This window comes from Tasmannia lanceolata, unplaced genomic scaffold (genome assembly GCF_043159265.1).
Source record: "Tasmannia lanceolata isolate RefF3 unplaced genomic scaffold, GAP_Taslan_0.1 ptg000015l, whole genome shotgun sequence".
Classification (NCBI taxonomy): Eukaryota; Viridiplantae; Streptophyta; class Magnoliopsida; order Canellales; family Winteraceae; genus Tasmannia; species Tasmannia lanceolata.
In genome coordinates, this window is record NW_027518692.1 from 30,187,889 (window position 1) to 30,213,347 (window position 25,459).

General features: G+C 37.4%; 1 protein-coding gene across 1 annotated transcript; it reads right to left on the minus strand.

Annotated features, from left to right (window-relative positions):
• Positions 1-5,022: 5,022 nt before the first annotated feature.
• PWP2 (periodic tryptophan protein 2) lies at positions 5,023-24,867 on the minus strand. The gene is made up of 8 exons (XM_077354715.1): positions 23,066-24,867; positions 20,612-20,863; positions 20,399-20,491; positions 19,365-19,736; positions 13,728-14,072; positions 12,248-12,475; positions 11,916-12,117; positions 5,023-5,567 (listed from the first exon to the last, which is right to left on the minus strand). The coding sequence occupies exons 1-7, from the start codon at positions 24,389-24,391 to the stop codon at positions 11,947-11,949; spliced, it is 2,787 nt and encodes a 928-aa protein (XP_077210830.1). The 5' UTR covers positions 24,392-24,867; the 3' UTR covers positions 5,023-5,567; positions 11,916-11,946.
• Positions 24,868-25,459: the final 592 nt, after the last annotated feature.

Consider the following 25,459-nt stretch of genomic DNA (forward strand, 5'->3'; position numbering starts at 1 on the left):
AAAATCTTAAGCGAATATGCAGACGATCACTTTCAATCCAAATTTTATTTATATTGAAGAGAATCTTGAAATGTTTTGTTCAAGATGACTTCATGGTTCTTCACCAGTAGTCAATCTTCCAACAAGTCCCTATAAGCATCACCGACAAAGCATTTGATGGGCATTATATTAGGTTGGACAATTTTTACTATTGTGGATGAGGAATGAGTAAGTGATGCTAGAGATGAGCCTAAGATTCTTAATTTCTCATTTTAATGACTGATTATCCTATATATCATTGTCATACGATCTAAGGACTATGAAACGTCAATCTAATAAATGATAAACTATTGCGTTGTTTAAGGAACAATGATATACAAAGAGGGAGGCAAAAGGTCCGATTCACCATCAATTAAAAAAGATGTCTGAATTTCTACCCACATCAAAAGCTTTGAATCATTGTAACATCTCTGCTGCAAAATCATATGTATTTGACTTTCTAATGTACAAATACAAGTTAATTTTAAGAGAAAAAATATATATAGGTGTACCACCTTAATAAGATTAAAACACCTTATTAAGATTAAGACACCATTTCAGAAAACACCTTTTAATAAGATTAAGACATATGGAGCACTATTCACCCTTTCAATCACCTACAACATGACAATATGATATTTGGAAAACACTTCACATTTTCACAATATGTACAACTACAAGGGCCGACGGGGAGAACAAAAGGAATATAACATTCGGAAAACAAGCTTGACAACTGAGAGGACAAAAGTAATATGGGCACCTCTCTCTCTCTCTCTCCGAGAATAAACAGCTCTTACAGTGCAATTACACACTATTACGCATCTCTCGCATAAAATTAAAATGTTTTCCCAATAGTTAAATGTGATGTTAAGGGTAAAATCAGTCCTCCCACTAGAATCCTAGCCCAATTAAGTGACAAAACTTGCCTCTTAGATAGCAGCGGCAAAAAGGTCTTTTTATTTAAAAAAAACCCAACCCGACCCGAGATGGTTTCTCGGGTAGGATAGGGTTTTGGAAAACCCGACCAGCCTGGCCCGAGTTGCAACCCTACTCAAGATCCCATGGATCCAACCTTGGAAAATATCCGTTTGGCAAAAATATTTCATGGAAGACAAACATGGTCTTCGTAATTATAGTAAAGAAGAAAAGTAAAGGAAAATTCTTTCCTCAAAAGCCCGGTTGTATCACTGTATGGAAAGCCCTTTCTTGCTAACCAATCAATTCTAGGAAAGACAAATAAAAAGAAGTGGAAATGCAGCCATTTTTAGCAAGAGACAATTTTAAAAAAAAACAAACAGAACGGGTGGTAATGCTGAAAAATTATTCCCGTTTTAAAACACGGTGGAAATGAGTAAATTTAAGAGCTTCTTAACTCCGCTCCGTACAACCAAGATTCCAAAGCGATAAAGTGGGCCCTACTTTTGTCATCGTCTGATCAATGCATGGCATTTCTCCAGGTGGGCCCCACATAATTTCGCTGAGTTGAAATGGGTTTATGAGTTTATTTTGATTGATTTTATGAGTTGATATGGAGTTGATATTGAAACGGCATTATGCATGAGGTGTCAATACCAATTCCACATGTTTGTCCTGTCTCACATAGTCCACATCGTGGGTCCCGCTTTGTACCTACCTATATTGATATCGACACGTGGACGGAGATCCTTTCTCCTCTGTCGGAATCAAGGTCACATCGGCGAAGAAGACGTGAAGTGGCAATTTGTCACCACGCGTTGCAAAATTGACCGCTGAACGATCTCTTGTTTTCCGTGATATTTTTAGGGAAATATATTCTCCCCCGTTTCTTCCCACAACCAACCCAACCTAGCGTAAAAACAGCAGCCAAAAGGCCCAAAAATACCCTAGAGGCTAGAGAGGTGGTCTGGGGAAGAAAAGGTGGCGAATATACCAACCATTTTTTTCTTTAGAAAGAGATAGCTACTGTAGGCCCAAATAATAAGAGTGGTGATAAATAATGCATAGAGGACAATTGAGCGTACCTTTCGTACATAAATGGACACTAGCCCATTTATAGCCCAACCGGCCAAATAGCATTCCCTCAACCCTAGAGGATGGTCAACCCTAACCCAATCTACCTTCAACTCTTTCAACCCTAACCCAACCCAACCCAACCCAACCCAACCCGTCTAACCTGTTTTTTGTTCTAATAGGATCGGCTTGGGTCAGGTTGGGTTCCGATTAAGGATTAATCGAGAAAAATAAAACTTCTATGTCCTTAGGCTAGCCCGAGGTGCATGGAAATTCGATTAAGGGAATTGATAAAATTAAGGAATGTCATCATATAACTTCTCAAAAACAAAACGTCTGTGTAAATAAAAAACTCCACTACAAGAAAAACCACCATTATCTTTTTTCATGAAAGTTAAACCACAGTTAAGTCCAGTGATGCGGAAGGCTATTCTATGTCCTTAGGCTAGCCCTAGGTGCATGGAAATTCGATTGGATTTGCCATACTTAGCCAAGACAAGATCAACATCAGCCATGTGGTTTTGCTGTGATAAAGCTAAACCCAAAGCTATCGTAGTTTTTATCAGTCTTTTACAAACCATTTGTATAGGGAACCGATATATTCTTCCCTGGGTTTCCATGGAAGAAATATTCCATGAAAAATAAAATTCCAAAGTCCATTAGGCTTGCAGTTTTTCTTTAAAAAGAAAAAAAAATCAGATTTTATAAATAATGAGTGTACCAAACAATGGAAATTTTATTTTCCATGAAAAAAAATCCCATATATTCAAGCAGTCCCTAAAGACATGTTTGGATGTATATGTTCTATTTTTTTGAACCAAAAAGAACTTTCACGGGAGAACAAGTTTTGCCCTTTGCTCACTCATTTACAAGAGACCTTTTTAACTAGGTAAAAATTTACTGCAAAAAATAGAGAAACAAAACCTAATCATGCCTGGCAGCCAGGATATTTTTTCATCATAAATTAGTGCCTCCAAGTGGTAAGGGGGTAGGGTGGGTGGGAGAAGGAGAGATTTGAGAGGACACGATTGAGATGAGGATGAGAAGTGGCTAAAAATCAGGAAAAGTCGATCATATTTTGAGAATAGTTTCTTGTTTCATGACTTTTAGCCTCAACATAATTTGAGTAGAATTTTTTGTATCGTGACTTTATAAAAAAAAAAAAAGGGAGGTCTAGTGCACGAGGCTCCCGCTATTGTGGGGTCTGGGGAGGGCTAGATGTACACAGCCTTACCCCTGCTTCCGTTACTCGAACCCATGACCACCGAGTCACAATGAGCAACCTTACCGTTGTGCCAAGGCTCGCCCTCTTGTTTCATGACTTTATCAAGGAAAAAAAAAATGCCTGGCAAACAGGCCCTTATCTTATACAAAAAAAACCCGTATTTGTGCATCCAAAAAATAAAAATGATTGAATTGGAGAACTTGTGTTTGCTGGAAATGGACACTTAGAAAAAGGAAAAGAATTTCACCAAGCTATATTCAACAGGTAAAATCACATGATTGTATAGTTACAGTTTTATAATCAGCATGATTTTTAGGTTGTTACCCACCCAATCGATGATTCAGCTCACATACATGTGAGACACATTACCATATTGGAGTGGCGAGTCCGGAAAAGAAAACAAAAGATGAAGTGACAAAAATTGTACACTTATCCAAATGAAAATAAAGTGAAAATGAAGCAAAAAAACAAAGGTGCTGACTAGAGTTGAAGAGAAAGTCATGGAAGAAGCCCAAGCCTATTGCAAGCCAAATGGATCATGCAGTCATAAGATGTTTCTAGCCTAGGGCTACATCATAGCGACCGAGAGACGTGAAACTTAGAAATATCTGAAGCCATATCCACCCTAAGTTTTCTATAGTGGAGAATTTCTATGGTCGGCCACCATATAATTTCTCTTCAATAGTGATAGTATATTGCCTACAACCTAAGGCTGCACAGAGGGTAGGATTCATTTCTCTTCTCTTCTGTGTCTTGTTTTTTTCTTTTTCTGGGCAAAACAAGCTCTGGATGGGCAGACCCATCTCCCAAACGGATGTACTTAATCTCACTATCTAACCAAAGAATCCATCCTATTACACTTGGATGCACAGGCAATTTCAATACGAAATGTGCTAAAAAAGACAACGGGGCTGTTAGGTTCTTCCCTAACAGCCACTTTTGGGGTCGGTCATGTATATCGAGTGATCCTACCCCTTTATCCATCAAGTAACCTCTAGGGTGTAAGATCTCTTATGTGGGCAATCATTGATCTTAGATCAACGGTCTAGATTGATGAATAAGATTAAGTGTGAAATTACTAGATTCACTCATGAACCAATGTGATCAATAAGGGGTATAAGGGTAATCAATGTATCTCATCTGTGTAGCCCGAAGTTTAATTACATCAAGCTTAAATAGTTAAATAAATTGTCAGAGTTCTATTACGGGTGGAACTCTAACATTTGTTTTTCTATAAATATGAAGTGTTGGCCTCTGTTGCCATTTATTTGACCATAAGGATTTCATCTTCCCTACCAGAGATCAAATCATCCAGAGAAGCAGTAGAAGATCCAGCCCATATCGATCAACCGGCATGGCCGATCAAGCTAATTTCTCAACCTTCTTTGTATTCTAGTACTTTGCATGGTTAGATTAATACATATAGATTTTACATGGGGATGTCCTAAAGAAAGCTAAGCAACTGATTGTTGTAGTCTTTCAACTTTGGGATGTTCTTTTGGCATGAGAACAAGAACACACGGGTAATGATTTACAAGATCAACGGTGTCAATCAAAAGCCCATGTGGATCTCAAAAAATTGATCATGATTAAACACCGATGATGACTGTCTGCCTAGTTAGACTCTTCCAATATATTGTGGAATGAACAGTTCAAGTATAAAATAAAATTTCAACAAGAAATGATATTTGCACCTTGTTTTGATATTGTCACTCTATTTTGCACATTCTAATTAGCTACTAAAGTCTTTTTATAATTCTATAGAAGCTGTTAACAGTGAATCGAAGAAGTGTAGAATAAATCAAAAGCATCTAATACAGCTGTATATAAGCATATACTAAATGAATATAGAATCCAAGAGAAAGGTTTAGACAGGATTTCAATTTTCTTGGTAAAAATGAGTATGATTTGAACGGACAACTACCAATGCCTGGCCCAGTTCTTTGGTCTATGCAATCCTATTTTTAACTAAAGTCCAACAACTAAATAATACACCATCACAACACTTCCATGACTGGAACATAAATACCGCATTCAACTGTAAATCAAAGATATGCAAAACAAAGAGACATCCCAAATTAAACAATCTATTATAGTGAGACATATACACATGCACCTGTTAGTGAATAAGCTCAAACAAGCCTTCGAGTGGAGTGCATGAAACCGACAGTGGCGGGCAACAAATTGATGAGGAATGAGACCAGAATTACAGGAAATTCATTAGAAAGCCAGGTGGCACCCGCCTTTACAGGTCTCCCAAAATATTTGCTGGTCACTATCTCTGGCCACGATCCCTCAACCAAAAGGTTCCATTGACATAAAGCATCCCAATTGCCTAAACCAAATGAAACCTAAGTAATCAAAACCATGACCAATCACAACATAAATAGCAGGTAGTTTTTGTAAGTAGACATATCAAATGCATGTGCGCCAAAATAATACAATTTTATGGCAGACTAGAGTTAACAACGTTTCACCAAGTGAGGGCTGTAGAAAATGCAGAAGAGTTTGATTCCGGACACGAAAATGCCTCAATGATCAAATGTTACAAGACCATCCAACAAAACAGGAAGGCCATGATATAGGAACCGCATCTAAAGTAATCCAATGGGAAATAGAAAAATTTTAAATCAAATTTTGATAGTAAGACTTTGAATTTCTGAACGCCTTGGTCACACTTGAAAAAGCAGTACAATGTCTCACAAAACATTACATGGAGAACAGAAGATTGGATGGTATGGAATATAGGTTACAATTAGAAAAAGGATGGTTTAGAATAAAACCAATTTTTCCGCAAGAAACTAAATGATATACTTTTATTTGAGTGATAACATGGAACTTTATTAAGAGTAAAGAAAAGGGGGTGAGATGTCCCAAGAAGAACTAGAAAAATCCATCAACATCACAAATAAAGCAAGATTCCTTATAATAGAACCGAGTTCCCAAAGGTTAACCTGGCTCTCTCCACTCTATTTGAGTGATCCTGGAATGTGTTTGAAAGATGAAGATGTCATCCAAGTGGTATCTAATACTTGCATAATAAATCTCACTAATCTCCGTCGGCCTGGAGACAACCTCTTTGCCCACGCTATTACACTCTTTGAATCCCCTTACAGTGCCATCATGCTGGAAAGTTCCTCTTCGAAAATATGTACCTAATGAGCCGTCACAAGTTATTCTTCTCAGGAATTTCTTAGGAAGGGTACACATCTCGCCATATTTTATTTGTTGTCGGGTTTATATCAGAAAAATTAAATATTTTAAGAAAATATAAATATAGAAAAATTTAAAATAACTCCATATGGTCCATAAAAGTAGACGCTAATATAGTACAAAAATAAAAAAATGGAATCCAAGATTAAACCAGAGTCTGGAGAGGAAAAATAGAAGATGGACTGATAGCCTAACAGCTAAGACAACTGGAGGCATAGAAGCAAGAAGCGGGGGCGGGGAAGGAGAAGGGGAAGGGGAAGAATGGGGCCTAGAAGAGTTTAAGGTTGTGAGCGTCATGGTATATTCGGACTTGCTCCTATTACCCCATTAGTACTATCAGCACCAACTTGCTTGCATCAAACTCCTCCAACTGTTCAAAGCACTTCATCGGAGCAAGCACAAAGGAATATTCCGAAGGCATGAGGAAAGAGAGCATGAAAATGAAGATGGATAGAAATTACTACTTTTGATGTACTAAAATTTTGAAAGATTTATACGAAGAGAGTATGAAATTACTATTTTTTGATGTATTTGAATTTTGAAATACATGCGATGAAAATATTACATTAACGCTCCCAACCTTAGACTCTACTAGACCTCCCGCTTCCCCGCCCCCGCTTCGTGCTTCTATGTGTGGGACATAAGATGTGGACCATTGTCCTCTAGTGCTTTGGTGTGAGTTTTTTTTTTCGATTGATCGTCAATATTTTTTGTGGCATGGTCAGAAAAGGCCCTTCGGAGATAAAGGATATCCTAAAAAAATAGTTTTTATCCAATTGTTTACTCTATTTCAGTTGGAACTTAGAAGAAATATGAGAATCTTCCGTGGTGCAAGAAAAATTGATCGACCATTAGGTCTTCAAGTGAGAGGAAAGAATTGAGTGGTTTGTGGAAAGGTTATAAGCTTAAAAAAGGAAGATGGTGTTTGAGTAATCATTGGGTAGATAGGGTTGAGGCAAGGTTGAATCCTCTGCCTTCATGTGGAACGTTGGACTGGTAAGTGTTGGAGGGGTCTTTAAATAAGATTTGGGAGATTATAAAAGCTTCTCCGAACTTCTTGGGATTACAGACTCAAATAAAGAGGAATTGTGGGCATTCCTAACCAATCTACAAATTTTTGAGGATCCGAACATAATGTTGTGGGTGGAGGGAGACTAGATGAATGTGATAGAATGGATAAGAAATCAGCATGGGGACCATCAAGATTGGCTAATTTTTGGAAGTCAACGTCTTAGCAAGATATTGTCTCATCTAAGGATTTAAATTTTGGGTTTCGGTTTTCGGTTGGCAGGGAAACATTTCGGTTTCAGTGGAAATCTTGTAAAATTAAAGAAATGTACGGAGACATATTCAAATGATGAAAATTTGGGAAATGCTAGGATAAGCACTACATACTTAGAAACCATCAAATAAGCAAGAAAGCCATCCAAAATGGCTTAATCACATCGAACACCTAGTGACATGTGTTGTCACATGTCTCAAACAGTAAAGTCAATAAAGAAGTACAATATAATTAACTAGAAGTATAATGACTAGTCTCCCCTCTAAGGACCCAACTCTATGTGAATACCACGTAGAGTAATAAGATATTATTGGTCTCATGACGATCTGACATCCCGTGCATAAGAAACGGCTACTTTGCTATGTATTTCAATGATGTTGCCTACTAAATACCATTCTCTGCGTCATTGAAATGAAATGCAAATCATAACATACTTTCCATTTTTTGTCGTTCCGATCATTTCAATGGAATTTTGATCGAATTTCGAGAATTTTGGTCGAAATTTCAGGGAAATAATGACAGTGGAAGTGATTCATGTAGATTTTGTTTCAATAATGATGGAAATGGAAATATTTCGATCATTTCGAGGAAATTTCTGGGAAATTTAAAACCATGGTCTCAACTACACATACATTCCAAGGAATGCCAATGACATGAGTTGTCTTATTTTCATATGAGGGTTGCTAGCAAACCAGGAATCCCGTTTGGAAAAAAAGACGAGGGTCTCTCTCGTGACGTGCGCAAAAGACAAAGAAGGGGGCACGAATCCCTACAAATGCTAAAAATCACTTTGAAATTGACCAAATCATGGGTCAATTTCACCACCGTCTTTATTTTCGAAATGGGATCCCGTTTTAAAAGTGTTTTCCTTTTCATATTGCTAAATAGTTTTCCATATGTCCCCTTCTATTATTCTTCAAAATATACATGTAAGAAGAAATGCAGATAACTCCAAAATTTTCTTAATCCTAAGATTTATTAGTTTGTTAAAAGAATATCATATTTATCTTTTTGCAAATTATGATTAGTAATCCGTAATTTTATATGTATGTACATGTATGGGCGAATCCCTATTTCTAGACTTTTAGGAGTTGCCATGTTGAACACCTTGAATTTGTGTCAACACTTGACATACAAATATGTGTCCACGGATCATAGCATACTGTTATTTTCCTTTTTAATATGTATTTCACAATTTTAGTGGTATGACTTCTGCAAAACGTTTCCTGCTCATTTCACATTTTCACATACATTCCCTATCTGTTTCACATACATTTTCTGGATGCTTCGCATACGTCTCTCGGGTGCTTCACGCGTGTTTTACATAAATTTCTGTTTCTCACGTGTTCCCCATACATTTTCCATGCATTTCGGAAATGTTTTCCCAAAATTTTTCACATTTCCTTTTCGTTACCAAATTGCTTCTATGGGGAAACATATTTCCCACCTCCCAAGGCGTTTTGGACAATTGTGGTCAGAACCACATTGTTGTTTAGTATTATCATCGATAGAACTATGAGTACCTAAAGTTTCCTCATACGGATCTTGCACATTGGATGTTAAATTTCTCTTTATACTCCGTCCGAATCTTCTTGGGTGGTTGATACAGGTGCCAATCCCCATATGATTGATGACAATCAATTTCTCTTCGTTAGTTCCGTATTCTGGTTCTTCGTGCATGTTTATGAGTGACGAATATTTTTGGATATTTGTGTATTTTTGGACCCTAATCCACAAATTCTCTCCCTAGTCCCGACCCATCTGTCATCTCCATACTAATTCCATTATGTATATTTTTGGATCCACTCATGTTCCTGGCATGTACTTAGTTCCTGGCATTCAGCATAAATTGTTATTTCTCTCCCACTTTTTTCCTTTTTGAATGACTTATTTGCAACCCAATTTAATTTACAATTTCCATGTTACTTTTGTTTTACACCATCTTATGTTTTGTTAAGGACACGAAATCGGGGACTCTTCATGTTAAGGGTGCTCATCATAGAACGTATTTCTTCTGGATGTTGATGAGTTCATACCTTCATCACTTTGATTGAAGCCCTCTCCATCACTTTCGGGATAGCATCATTGTATAGGTCACACTAACAGTCGTTAGTGTCCCAATCTTATATTTGTGCCTCTTGTACTAAGCTTCCCGGGTCCCAATTATGTCATAGTTGTAGATTCAAGAAGCATGCCGAACTTCCATTTCAAAAAAAAAAAAAAGCATGCTGAACTTCCTTTTACATCCGTTTCTTTCTTTCTTTCTTTCTTTCTTTCTTTTTTGACAAGGTATTTTGTGGTAGTTCCCGTTTCTTTCTTCTGGATGTTGACGAGTCCATATCTTCATCACTTTGATTGAAGCCCTCTCCATCACTTTCGGGATAGCATCATTGTATAGGTCACACTAACAGTCGTAAGTGTCCCAATCTTATATTTGTGTCTCTTGTACTAAACTTCCAGAGTCCCAATTATGTCATAGTTGTAGATTCAAGAAGCATGCTGAACTTCCATTTACATCCGTTTCTTTCTTTCTTTCTTTTTTGACAAGGTATTTTGTGGTAGTTCCCCTTCTTTTTCTTGTTCACCTTCTTCCTTTTCCAATTAATGTTGCTATGTTTTCTTCATGGATAATTGCTCTCGATACCTGCATTTTCCCTTTAAAATATAAATATTATATTCTTTTAGAATACTGACATTTTAATTCATATGTCAATGAGCATCGTGGCACTCGTATCCAATATGCCCAGATCAATTGACTCATGGAATTTGAATGGGTGTGGATTGGGAACAGATGATAAGTCAATTCCTACTTTTCTGATTGAAAAATTCGAATGAACCTTATATCTAGGATACATTTACAATTCTATCTGAATTGACCTATCATATGAATTCCAATTCAGTATCAATTCGTAACTGTGGGTTAAACCCCTTTTATTTGCCTAATACTACCATAATTTTACATCAGTCACAATAATATTCCAGTCATGCTACTGTGATTCAAATGTAAACGGAATTTGCAATAACACAAACTTATCTATTATGTCCTACACTCCTACCTATTAATCATGGAGTCAGCTGCATTTGAATTATGAGTTCTTGTGGGTATTAATCCTAGGCACGATGGTTATTGTGTTAATTAAGGACCATTTTACTATTTTAGTATAAATTCAGCCATATCGATCTCCCAATTGATAGGATCATAAATTACAAAAGAACCATATCAAATTTTTTGTTACTTCCAACATCCTCTATTTCAGCATAATATCGGCATTGAATGAATAAGAACTGCAGTAACGTAATCACTTTCTCAAAGGACCATGGCAGAATGCTGCAAACTTCTGAAAAAACAAACTCTAAAGTAGATTTTTATATTTGTCCACCAATCCTTATGGGTATTTGTCCTAGGCACGATGGTTATTGAGTTAATTAAGTAACATTTTAGTATAATTTCAGCCATATCGAATTACAATTTGAGAGGATCTATAAAGTACAAAATGGGCGATAAGAAATTCTTTGTAAAAAATTCCCACTAGCCTGTTATACAATCATGTTGCCAACTATTGCTTCCAACCATGGTTTTAAATTTCGGATTCGGTTGGGACCAAGGTTTTAAATTTCGGTTTTGGAATGCTTTTTGGTCCTCACCGGAATTTTTGAAATTTCGGTAATTTCGGCTGAAATTTTGTGATAATATTAAATAATTAATTAAAATCAGATTTTTTGGAGACATTCCTTAAATTTCGGCCTGAAATTTTGGGGAAAAAGAAATTTCGAAATTTCGGTCGAAACTTTGTAGCGTTTTGATTTCACCCAATTTACGGTTTCACTCTCAACCGACCGAAATTTTGGATTTCGGTCGAAATTTAAAACCTTGGTTGGGACCGTAACCAAAATTTCTACAAATTGATTTTTATTTTAATATAGTATTTTGCGAAATTTCAGAAATAATAAATTAATAACTTTTTTTTTACCGGATTCAGCCAAAATTTCGGGATTCGGCCAAAATTTCCGAAACTGAAATATAAACCCATGCTTCCAACATAATCTTTTTCCGCCTAATATCAGCATGGAATGAATAACAACTGCAGTAACATAATCACTATCTCAAAGGAAAACCAAGGCAGAATGCTGAAAACTTCTAAAACCCCAACTCTGAAGTAGATTTTTAATTTGTTCACCAATCCTTACCTGGGAATTAGCAACTTGGCACTTGTCCGCATTAGTTTTTGACACCTGTTGAGCATAAATATCGAAGTAGATATTCATTGGAAGAACAAGTATCCGCCAGATCCTGATGCAATCTAGTAATTGCCTTCTGCAAGGATCTTAGAGCTGGGAGCAAACTTCTAGAGCTCTGCTGAATAGAGTGACCATGAGCTTTACAAAGCTCCTGCGCAAAAAAAAGAAAAAAAAAACAATCAATACATAGTGCTGAGATGTGACATGCATTAGCATTGATAGCAAGCCCAGATATTAAATAAATAGTTAGAGATATCGAAAGAAACATCCATGAGACAGACCTGACACCATCGAAGGATAAATTCCAAATGGGGACAGCTCTCTAAAAGATCAGAAAATGCCTCGATTAACCGCTGCAAATATTTGAAAGGGATGGAGGAGGCAACAGCCGGTATATCCAGTGGTTTCACAGCAATAATGCATTTTTTAATTAGAGAGTCTTCATTTAGACGGAGGCTGAGCAATAATGCCCGTTGGGGTTGATCCTCAGAAAGTGCTGCATCAACTGCCTGTACAAAAATGCATTCACATATATCAATATATGAGATTAACATGGTTTGACATGATGGGGATAATCCATGACACCATCAGCCATAATCAATCATCTTCCGAAGATTCAAGAAGGTCCAAGAAGATGTGGGACCCATCTAGAAATGATCCGCATTCAACCCTAACAAACGGAAGTGGAAGTACTTCATGGAAGATTATAGAAGCCCAGAGAAATCTTGTAAAAATCATGAAAATTTATGGAAGTCCAAGGAACTGATGGAAATTTAAAATTACTTCGATAAATGCTAGAATAAAAACTAATAGTTTAATACACACCAAGAAACTACTGCATAAGCAAAACAACAATCCGTAATAGTTTAAAAAGATCAAAACACCTATAGGCATGTCATCTTATTAATGGAATGGACATTAATATTTCTTGTGAGTATGGGGTTTCTGGTTAAGTGCATCTATAGAAAGGAATCAAACTTCGGACTTCGGTCCCATCCAAAACCGATACATGTCGTCCGAAACTGACATGTGTTGGCCAAAGTTTAAAACCATGACCGTGCATAAGTAATTACAGGAGCAAATGGAAAGATCTTCCAAAAAAAAAACAAGTGTCACACTGATACTAACTGAATAATGGTATCAATATCAAAAACATAAGGTTAAAGCACATTGCACTAATCAAAATTGTTTATTCAACTATTTGACATGAATTTTTTTTTTATAATGGAACTATCCATCATCAGAGGCCCACATAAAGCAAACAGCAGTTTGTTGTCTGTTAAACTGCATACAAGCAAACAGGCCGATGATGCCGTCAAGTTAAAATGAGCAAGCCAAGATAACAAATACATGTGATATCTAAAATTCATTGATGCCCTAGTTGTTCAAGCAACAACAAGGGAATAAATTTTTATAATCATGCAAACTAATCAATTAAAAGCATAGAACAAGATAACCTCTCACGTAAAGAGAAGAAAATATCGACGATAGTTAATCAAATAAAGTTTAAAAACATTGCCAACAGTCCTGACATGCCAGCATGGTTTTAAATTTCGGCTGCAATCCGATATTTCGGTTGGGGCCGAAATTTCAAAATTTAGGATTTCAGCATAGATTTCGTACGAAATTGGGTAATTTCAGCCGAAAGATGAACAATTTAAAAAAAGAATTGGAAACCGAAATTTGAATCCATGCATGCAAGAGGATCAACAAGTTTCCCCCCTCTATGTGATATGTATAGTCATCTAACAAGTAAGATACCTCTGGTGTAATATCCATATCAAGATCAGTGGGATCGAAGACAAAGGAATCATCTATTGAATATATCAAAACTCCCTCAGTTGTTGCTGCTGCCCAGCACCTTCCCGTTGGTGCAATCCTCAGGCATTTTGTTCGAATAATAGGCCGCCCATGGTTGGGCATCGATCCTGGTAAATCATACCCTAATTTCCCCCTTGTCTGTCGATCAATCCCTTCCTCTATATCACTATTATCATCATCAATTAAATCCAGTGGGCCGGCATCTGTCATCTTCTTAGAATTTAGAAAGTCGAGAACTCCATCCAGAGAGAGATTGTGGGTTATTTGAAACCTACGCAGTAATACCTGTTGTAACATTGGATGGCCAAATGCATTGTCAAGCAAAGATTGTTAGAGACTTACAGCTAACCATTCTCCATTAATAAATAAATAATGTAATAGAAAAAAAAAACTGACAAGACAACGATTGGCTTTTTTTTTCTTTTGAAATGGTACGATTGGCTGGAAACATGATTTCACAGATATCTCCGACATTTTCAAAATATAGCGATTTTATCGCGACATTTTGATAAAATGACAAAATCCCAAAATAATCATGAGAATTTAAAAAATATAGCAATATTTTCATTTACCGTGATAATATCATGATATCTTTTAGGGTGATGATATTTTCACCCCCCCCCCCCCCCGCCCTGGCATTACTTGCACGCTCCCCTTATAACATGATTTGACATAAAGTTTCCCACTTTTCATGTCAAATCACGTTATAAGGGGAGCGTGCAAGTAATGCAAGGGGGTGAAAATATCATCTCCCTATCTTTTATTTTTATTTTTCCTAAATTTATATATTTTTAAATAATTTTATTTTTATCATTTTTTCCCGATATAAACCCAAAAATAAATAAAACAAATTTATATATCCCGAGATTTTCCCTTGCAGAGGAATTCCCGAGAACGATATTTTTGACTTGGGAGATAAGTACAAAATGGGAGCAATCATTCGGTCGATACACACAACCACTTCACTATCTAGGGAATCTGAATAATAAATCAACGGAGGTTGAAAAGAAAATGTACTGTTTTCATTGAAAATGACAGAACTTAAAATACCTCCAAAATGTTGGGAAAAACAAGACAGCGATTTCCAAAGGATTCGTTAATAACAAAAAAATATTAATCAATTTTTCATCTTGGGTTAGTGTTTGTTAACAATAGCACATCAGAAGCAATCACTAAGTTGTGGCAAAATAAATAAGAAAATGAGCTGCTAACGCAATCTCATATGAAACATTAAAAAACTGCAGGATCTCGAATTCATTAAACTTTTTTTAAGAAATTCTTCAAACTAATTAACAATTATATAGCCAGACAACATGTACATGTATCTCAAGTCATTACAAAGCCTCTTATTCCATATAGAGGATTTTTATCAGCAATCACAAAGTACCATCTTTTATGAAGATAACAAATTTATTAAGAAACAAAAGAATTACAAATGGATTACCATTCAAAAAAAAAAAAAAATTACAAATGGAAGTGAATGGGTAACAAAGGTCCTGACTACATTTGGGATCTATCAAAACCTCAATTTAACCAATTTATCAGCAAGATCATTAGCACTTCTCGGCATTTGAGCAAACTCAAAATCCTGCTCTCTAACCAAATTGCTGATCTTGTTAATATATCCAGCGAGTCTCCATGGACCGGTGGCGCTCCCAAGAGAACTAATTTCAATCAAACAGGCGTCATTTTTGGCATATAGGAGAGACGATTAAATGTGCTCTTCTCAGTGCTCTTCTCACTGCCTCTAGATCTTCACTAATGACTGTGAGGTTGATCTTTAGTTTAGGGTGTTATGTCGAATATGACCAAAGGGGCACCAATTCATGGCTTGAGACTTGGAGAATTATTAGAACTATGATATAAGTAGATGATTAATTTTTTCCATTCTACATACTGTAGGAAAGGCTAATGGCATAGCCGGTAGGCTACTGAGAGAGTATGTAAATGGATTCGCTGTGTGTGGGGCAATCTCTACTCCTGCCGCAATTTCTTTATCCTTTTAATATTATCATCTCATATTGATTGAAGGTGTCTCTTTGAATGTCATCCAATGGTTGAGTGGAACTCATGCTTTCCCCTGAAGATTTGCAGACTTTTTTGAGGAGATAAAAGGATTTGTTGGGTAACTCTCTATCTCCTTCTGTCACATCCAGAGGTCGGCTAATGGGGAGATGGATAGGTTGGCCAGGGAAGGGGTTCTCTTAAAAGATCTTGAGCAATTTGGCTTTCTTCCTCCCTGACATCGGTGTTTTATTTCTTGCTCGTCTCATTGTATTATTCCTTTCTTTCTCTTTTTCTTTCTTTGCTACTGTATTCTGACTATCTCGGACCCCTTTTTAATAAATTTTAACCATTCAAAAAAATATATCATCTCATACACATATACACTAGAATTCTGGGTCCATGCTATGCATGGCTGTAAAATAGTGGGCCCCACAATATCTAAAAAATGATGGTCCCACCCTAATGCATTTGGGTACAGATGGTGGGCCACACACCATCAATAACATGAGGTGTTAAATGATAGGCCCAACACCAAAAAAAAAAAAACACGAGGTGTAAAACGGTAGCCCCATCCCGTCAAAACATGAGGTGTAAAATGGTGGGACCCACCCTATGCATGGGTTCGGGTGAAGATAGTGAGCCCACCACATCAAACATGAGGTACAAAATGTTGGGTCCCTCCCATCATAACATGAGGTGTAAAATGGTGGGCCCCAGCATATTCATGGGTTTTGGTAAAGGTGGAGAGCCCATCAAATCAAGTGTAAAATGGTGGTCCCCACAAATGCTATGCTTCGGTACTATAAAATGTTGGGCCCCACCATAAAAAAAATATGAACTATAAAGAAAAGGTTTTTCAATTAAAAAAATTGGAAAGAAAATGAATGACAATGGAAAGAAACAAGGTTAGTATCTCTTATAGATGTATGTATGTAAACACAGAGAGCGAGAACACACAGAGATACAGCTGATTCAAAACTTGAACTAAGCTGAGATCTCCGTAGCGGTGAAAGGAAGTCAACTCGGGCAAGACAAAGATAAACAGTCAATTTTTCATTAACTCAGGCGAGTCAAAGGAGTTTCGATTGACTTCATAGGGTAAAACCCAGAATTGGATGCCCCGGCAAGGTAAAAGGGAATCAAATAAGGCCAGTCGACGATTAACATGAGAAGTTTTTAAACAGTGATACACACAATACACATGCAAATATATACATATGTCAATTAATTTCCATCAAGATTTCAGGTTTCAATTTAAGTATATGTTTCGGTCGTGACAGAAACGGAAACATATCGGCTTCAGATGAAAATTTGGGAGAAAATCCTGTAAAATCACAGAAAAGCATGAAAACATATGCAAATGATGGACATTTGAGATAGAACTACAACAAGTGATAGAATAAGCGCAAAAATACATTCAAAAGCCATCACATGAGTAAAAAAGAACACTTGTGATGATTTAACAACATAGGATGCCGAGTGACATTCACTGATCACACATGTTAGATAATTCAGTGCATACCATATTTCACATGCAAGTCATATATAAATAATACACATGCACATCATTTCGCATGCCATTAACACATATTTATGTAGTACACAATAAATATACTTGTGGTTTTGATTTTGAGATGCGTTTCAATTTTGATACGAGTTTCGGTGGAGATGGGAATAGAAACATTTCGGTTGTTTTGTGCAAATTTCGGTTCAAATTTATAACCATGATTACCATGACTATATTAGTGGGGCAGCTTTTTTGCATGCAAATATTGGTGTTACATCTTACAAATTAACAATTTTAATAGTTCACTAAAAGATACTGGAAACATGGTTCAAAATATCTCCAAAATGACCAAAATGTTTCCATTTCCATCCCCACCAAAACAAAATCTACAAGATTTCCCTTTATGTTGTTGTGTCCCGGAAATTTTGACCGAAATTCAACCCAAATGGTCGGAGCGACAAAAAAAATGGAAAGATGTTATGATTTGTATTTCATTTCGTTCTTTCTTTTTTGAATGGCTGATTTGTATTTCATTTTCATTAATGTAGAGAAAGATATTGGACAGGCAACATCATTGAACTGCACAACGAAGTAACCGTATCTTATGCATGGGATGTTAGATCGGCATGGGACCAATAATACCATGTAACTGTGGCATTGGCATAGGGCTAATGCCCTAAGAGGGGAGACTAGTCATTGTACTTTCTTATACTTCTTTACATTGTACTTCTTTATTGACTTTACTGTTCTATGCATGTGCGGCAACGCATGTCACTAGGTGTTCGATGTGATTAACCCATTATGGATAGTTTTGTTGCTTTGTGCTTATTCTAGCATTTCCCAAAGTTTCATCTTAAAATTCCATCATTTGCACATGCTTTTTAAAAGATTAAACAATTTCATCATTTGCATATGTTTCCATACGTTTATGTGATTTTACAAGATTTCCACGGAAACCGAAATGTTTCTGTTTCCATGCCGACCGAAACCAATACCAAAATTTAAAACCTTGACTCAAAATTAAGTAATAATAACTAAGAGATCCAAACATCCATTGTCAAAGATGGTATGTTGTTTTCAAAATCCCCTAGTGCAAACAGAATATATTCTCTGAATTAACACATTTTCCAAACCCATGCATTATGCAACCCCATAACAAAAACCCTCCCGGCAGTACACAACATTTCTAGTGCAGACAAAGTTCGAACTCAACAGGACATCCTTAGAAAGAAAGAATAAACCAAAACCCAAAAGCTATGTGATGCTAGTTGTCACGGGCTTAGCAATTTCGTTGCCTATGGCCTCTGAGTCTAGTGAGCTTCTTATATAGGGGTGGGTGCAAGTTTGGCCTTGTCAGCCCTGAGCCCGAATAGGGTCAGGGCTGAATTTTCCAGCTCTGAGGGCGGGTCAAGGTTCATTTTTTAGACCCTGACTCAGGTCGGGTCGGATTCTGGGTTAATGCCTCGGGTAACCCTGACCCGGCCCGACCCTAAGTTTTCTATTATAGAATTGAACCATCTGTGCATGTTTCTTTTGCTAATGTTTTCTATTATCTTGGATTGATGTTTCTTTATATTATTATTATTAATTGTCTCTGCTGCCCGTCATGTTGTTGAATTCATATTGTCTTATTTTGTTCCCTGTCTCTGTTTATTGATCATTCTGTTCTATATGATATGTGGTTGCTTTATATTTGGCACTCTTAACAGGTATTTGCACTAGGGTCAATCAGGCCCGGCCCGGCCCTTCCCAATCAGGGCGGGCTAGGGCCGCGCTGAGCCCTGTAGGGCGGGCAATGGGTTGAGGTTTTTCGGCCTTGACTCAGGGTCAGGGCGGGTAAGGGCCGAGATAATGGGATCCAGGGTTGGGCTAGGGTTTTGAAAAACCCAACCCAACCTGACCCTGGTGCAGCCCTATTCTTATATATATGTGCTGAAATAGATTGTGTGCAACCCACTTAAACCAATCAAATCTGATGGAACATCAAGTAAAGCTAGACCAAACAAATAAGACATTGAGAGAAAGAAGTTAAAACCATAACTTATAAATGCATGCTAACTAACCTGATCTGCAACATCGTACATACAAATGTACTTGCTACTACCTCCAGCTAAAATGTAACTTCCATCAGCAGAATAGCATAAGCTTGTAAAGCATTTCCCTGAACTTGATTTAGCCGCAGATCTCCGATCAGTCATCAGCCGCCCACCGGAAATGTCTCTGCGACCATCAATTGTGTACATTAACAGGCCATCTATAGGATCCCACAAGTGAATTTGACCATCCAATGTGCTGCAAGCTAACTGCTTTCCATCCGGACGATAAACCACTGTGAGAACATCATGTGTGTGTGGAAATGTTTCAACCGCGCCTTTTCCTTCAAAAACATCCCATAGCCTAACGGTTTTGTCCCATGACGATGAAGCTAAAATTGCCTACATGTAAAAAGAGAACATAATATTCCTCCTCGCCTTGACGTCACATAAAAGACCATCAGAATGGATTTAAATGTCGGTTTCGGTGGTAATTTTTCAGTTTCGGTCGCAATTTCAGCCAAAATTATGTAAAAGAAAAAAAAAAGATAATATTTCAGTGTTCATAAAATTTCCACCGAAATTTATAAGATTTCGGTGAAAATCTTAAAATTTTGGTGGAAATTTTTAAAATTTCGGTTGAAATCTTTAACATTTATTCATTGTGAATTTCATTTCATCCTTGGCCGAAACTGAAATATTTCGGCTGAAATTTCGGATTCCGGATGAAATTTAAAACCACCACGACCATAAGAATTAGCTTATGATCCACCAGGAAGTAAAGATTGCCTTAAAATTTATGTATTCAACAAAATGTAAGCTTTAGAAAAACATTTTAAAAGACTGACAAATTAAAGAAAACAAAGCCACCAATTACTAAAAATTAGAAGTTTGTATGAAATATTAGTAGAAAACAGACATAAGATACTTCTGATAAAATACCAATATTTATTTTTTTTTGAATGAAAACAAAAGGATAAGATACTAATATCTAAGCCACTATTGATAGAATACTGATTTGTATGCCACTTTTGACAATTAGAAAACATCCAAACACAACTTACATTTGTTGGTGAAAACATCAAGCCATGAACAGGCCCTTCATGTCCACTAAGAACATCCAATAAACGGCCCGTCTTCATGGACCAAACAAAAATCTGAAAATCCACATTCAAGATAACCTTTTCAGGAACCATTCAAAAAAAAAAAGACAACCTTTTCAGGAATATAGTCAACAATCAAGAAGCAGCCCAAGTTCTAAAAAGGAATATATTTACCTCAAATGAATCTAGGGTTCCAGCACAAATTACTTCACCACTCTGATCCGATGCCAAAGAAACAAACTGCCTAGAAGAAGGGGTAGTAAATGTCCTGAAATTCCGATAACGAAACAAATCCCATGCTCGAACAGTCCCATCAAGAGATGCACTAAGGAGACAATGGTTACCATCCATAAAATGGAGCGCAGTGACCGCATTAGTGTGCTCAGAGAATGTTACAAAACAAAAACCTGATGAAACTGTCCATACCTGTCATGAAAAACAATTAATAATACTGCTTAAGTATAATATGTGCGAACTGAATAAAGAGCAAACAATATAATATTATGCTGGAACAAAATAGGGAGCAGCAGTAGAAGTCATAAAAGAATGGAAAGCAATTTAAATGAAAGAATGAATCGTAACTCCACCTACACTGAATATACTAGTAATACTAATAACAGACCCGTCTACATAAAACAATGTTTGAAAATTAGGATTCATATAGGAAAACCACAAAGGCTTGATTTCAGTCAACGCGGCTGTTTTAATTGCATAATACTGATACATACTGATATATCACTAACACCTTTTCATACCCCTTTAAACACTACTCATGTTTCTTTCCTTCCATACGAGCAATAAATCCCACGAGTGGTCAACAATATGGCCGGGTAAAACCCAACTCACATCGAATGGGCCAAAAACGAAGAACCATAGATCTCATGTGAATCCATACCTCTTTAAACACTCTCATATTTCTTTCCTTCCATACGAGCAATAAATCCTACCTTTAAAGGTCCAAGGGAAAAAATTCCACGAGTGGTCAACAATATGGCCGGGTAAAACCAAACTCACATTGAATAGTCCAAAAATGAAAAGCCACAGATCTCACGTGAATCCACAATCTAAGAACAGGTAGTCAGCATACTCAGCATCAACTAGACAAAGTGACAACTCTCAGTGGCACTTTACATCTCCAAACGGATCTTGCAGATGACAGGAGTGAATTTTGGACTAGATGATCGTAAAAGTACTTGACTAATAAAGATTCCCATAGGAGTCCAACTACAAACTCTCGTTTTTAAAATAGAAGTTCCATTATGCTTCTCAATTTGTTCTGCAGAACAAATCCGAAAGATGTTCCAGCTCTAGTGGGAGGGGGATTTGGCTCTTTAGTCTTGTCCGTGTGAAGATCCTCAGCTGGAATAATAGGGATATGGGTTCTCAGACCAAAAATAAAACTCATGTGAGTGGTGTTATAAAGAGGAGTAAACCATCAATTTTCTCCTTTCAGAAAACTAAAATAGCAAGTTTTTCCATTTCTGATCTTAGAGAAATTGGTTGGCTCCTTAATTTCCGGCTTCTCTATTCTGGACTCCGTGGGGATTGTTGGTGGCATTTTAATGACCTGGGACTAAGGTATATTTACCCTCATTGATAAAAAAAAAAATAGAGAATTCTCGGTGATAGTTATCCTAAAAAGGACAGCGGATAACGAGAAATGGGCTTTCTCAGCCATTTATGGATAGAGTGATACTCCCTTCAAAGCAATTTGTGGGTTGAACTTAATGCTATCAAGAACTGTTGCTAGATCACATGGAATGTGGGGGTGAGTTAAATGCTACTCGATCCATGAGTGAAATAACTGGCCATACGGTGATTACTTTGGAAATAGCATCCTCTTCTAAGCAAGGTTTCAGGTTTCGGTTAAAGTATGTGTTTTGGTTATACCGGAAAATTAAAACATGTCAATTTCGGATGGAAATTTCGGTATAAATCCTACAAAACACAAAACATATGGAAACACCTGTTTCACTCATAAACAAATAGTGATTGCATAAACTCATTGTTGTTATGTGTCTTTCTCAATTAATCTAAACCTTGCATAAACAGCACATAACCATTATGTCATCAACACTTTTTTGAAAGTGATTGCCATCAACACTAGATTTTTAAGAACACAGTGGGTTCCAAAATATTATAGTGCACAGCAAGCCAGATTCTAAATAATAAATGAGAAAACGGTTCCTACACACATGTGTAGATAAGTTATTTACACACTAGCTTAAAATACAGTGGGGGCCACATTATTTGGGTGATCCAAACCATTCATTTTTAAGGCCCTCACATAGATAGGGTCTCCACAAAAAATCAGATCCATAGGATTATCCAAACCATTCGAACTGTGGAGGCTAAAAATGGACTAATTTGTGAAGGTTTAAAGACATCCATTTTACCTCCACAAATCGTAGGGTTGGGATGATCCTATGGATCTGACTTTTTGTAGACACCCTATCTATGTGAGGGCCTTTAAAATGGATGGCTTGGATCACCCAAACAATGTGGGCCCCCACTGTATTTTAGGCTAGTGTGTAGAGAACTCTCTACACATATGTGTAGGAACCGTTTTCTCATAAGAAATACCCAATAAATAATTCATAAAGCAGATGTGAGGCATTAGTCATTCACCTTGATTTTGTTATCATCAGCTCCAGTAGCCAAAAGTTGTGAATCAGGCGAATAAGCTACACAATTCACATCAAAGTAATGCCCCTGCTGTTTCAAAATATAACTCTCTGACCGCCACTCCCACACAAGCAACTGCCCTAGCTTCGCACACCCAAATGTCAACCAGTTCCCAAGCTTGTTAAAAACTGCAGACGTAATCTTCTCCCTCGATATAGAAAGCAAGTGAATGCAAACAAAATCAGGCATCTGATACAGCCCAAAAACCCCATTCGAAAACCCAACAACGACCAAATCAAGATCGCGATGATAATCGCAAGCCGTCAACTTTGCAGGTGCCTGATTAAAAAAATCCTTCCTCAACAATTCCCATTTCCCTCTATGCAAAGGAAATTCATATTCTTCATCCAACATACCATCAATAGGATCAAAATTCTTCCTTTTTTTACTATTAGTACTCTCCACATTCTCATTTGAAGTTTCAGAGGGCCTTTGCTCGGGTGTACCCGGAGAGGGGGGATCTAAATTTTCTCCTTCAGAAACACCAAAATTATGTTTTTCCTCTAAATTTTCTCCTTCAGAACCATCAAAATTACTTTTTTCCTCTAAAATTTCTCCTTCAGAACCATCAAAATTTCGTTTTTCCTCTAAATTACAATCACTCTGATTAAAAATCCAGCTAAAGATGGCGCAATCACGTGCAATGGTATAAACCCTAGAAACCCTATTTGTCTTCTTCTCTGTACCAAAAAACGCACCCACTATGAAATCCCTATGCCCTAAAAACAAAAAGGGCTTATTAGAACCCTTCAATTTCTTCAAACAAAAAAGCCTCACCGTCAAATCCTTCGAACCCGCAAGAACATATTTCGAATCAGGGCTCCAATCCAAGGCCGTAATTGCAGCATCACAATCAGCAAATGTACGGATTAATTGAAATGGGAAGAATTCCTTGCGAAAACCGGGGGAACGCCAGATCTGGAGGAGCTTTCCAACCGCAATTGCGATTAGGGTTCCGTTAGGGCTGAATTTTAGGGCAGAGACAGGTTTTTTGAAGGAGATACGGTGGAGGACGATCCGACGGTGGAGATTGATGAAGAGGGCTTTGGAGTTGTTATCGACCGTGAGGAGGAAGTTTCCATCTGGGGAGACTGCGATTTTGGAGATGTTTGAAGAACTCTCGCAGGGTAGGGTTAGGGTTTGGGATTTTAAAAGGTCTGTGATGGAGATTCTGTTGCCGATGGGAGACAGGAGGAGGGTATTTTCGGAAATGACAACGTTTCCGCCTCGGTATGGTGCGCCGAGAAGATTCTGGAATCTGAAGTTCATGGCTTTTCTGGTTCTTCTACTTCTAGGGTTTTATCTTCTATTTTCTTCTGTTCTGTAGAGAAAGACCTAAAACCCTAGTTCTAGGGTTTTATCTTACCTTTTTCTTCTGCTTCTGTAGAGAGACTTAAAACCCTAAACCCTAGAAAAGAAAGAGAGACCTAAAACCCTAGTTCTAGGGTTTTATCTTCCCTTTTTCTTCTGGTTCTGTAGAGAGACCTAAAACCCTAGTTCTAGGGTTTTATCTGCCCTTTTCTTCTGTTATGTAGAGAGAGAGAGAGAGAGATAAAACCCTAAACTTTGAGGGCAGTCCTTAAACCCTGAGAAATCGTGCGGTTTTAGCGGGGAAGTGGAAGTCCGCTTATCAACGGTCGATTAGGTGGACCCACTTGGGATCACTATCTGGTCTTGATCGGACGGTGATAAGTTTCTTCCACGGCAAAATTGGATGTATGGTTGTTCATCCTGTCGCCCCCTCGACAATGTTTTAAAGGGAACTCAAAACTCATGAGGGACAGCCCTTGTTACATAGCGAGTCCTATTTGGGTTCATCGGAGCAATCTCTCCCATAGATCTAGGTGTGAAACTTGTCGACTTTTTGGGAATTCCGGTTCAGCTATTACCATAAAAAGGGGTCAGGTTTATTCCATTTCATGTTTTTAGCAAAATCTCAACGTGACCCGACACAAGTTGCACTCCGTTTGGATACATGGAATTTATAATCAAGGATTGTAAAACCCTGGATTTTAAAGGCTATGGCCCGCACTTTATTCAAGTACGGTATGGCCCGCACCATAGGATTATACAAACCGTCCATTGTGGACTGTGGAGACTATTTCAATATTGAAAAAGAAAAACACAAATATACAGAACTTCTTCATATGGAACCCAAATTCGAGTTTCCCAACCTAACCCAACCCGATTTGCGAAAAAGTTTAACCCGACCCAACCCAAATTCGGGTTGATCCCGTCGGGTTCGGGTTGAACCCGACCTGCGTGGGAACATCCAAGCAACAACGACGGTTTGAAATTATATATAATGCTAATGTCCTGACTACCATATTTGATAAT

Bases quoted from the DNA above. Each gene is read 5' to 3' on its own strand.
- PWP2 (XM_077354715.1), bottom strand. From the start codon at position 24,391: ATGAACTTCAGATTCCAGAATCTTCTCGGCGCACCATACCGAGGCGGA. The intron at 20,492-20,611 runs GTAAATATATTC...GTGGATTTTCAG, and splicing joins GAACCCTAGATTCATTTGAG to ATTTTTGTTTGGTCCATGAA. The intron at 12,476-13,727 runs GTATCTTACTTG...ATTTTTGTACAG, and splicing joins ATATGGATATTACACCAGAG to GCAGTTGATGCAGCACTTTC.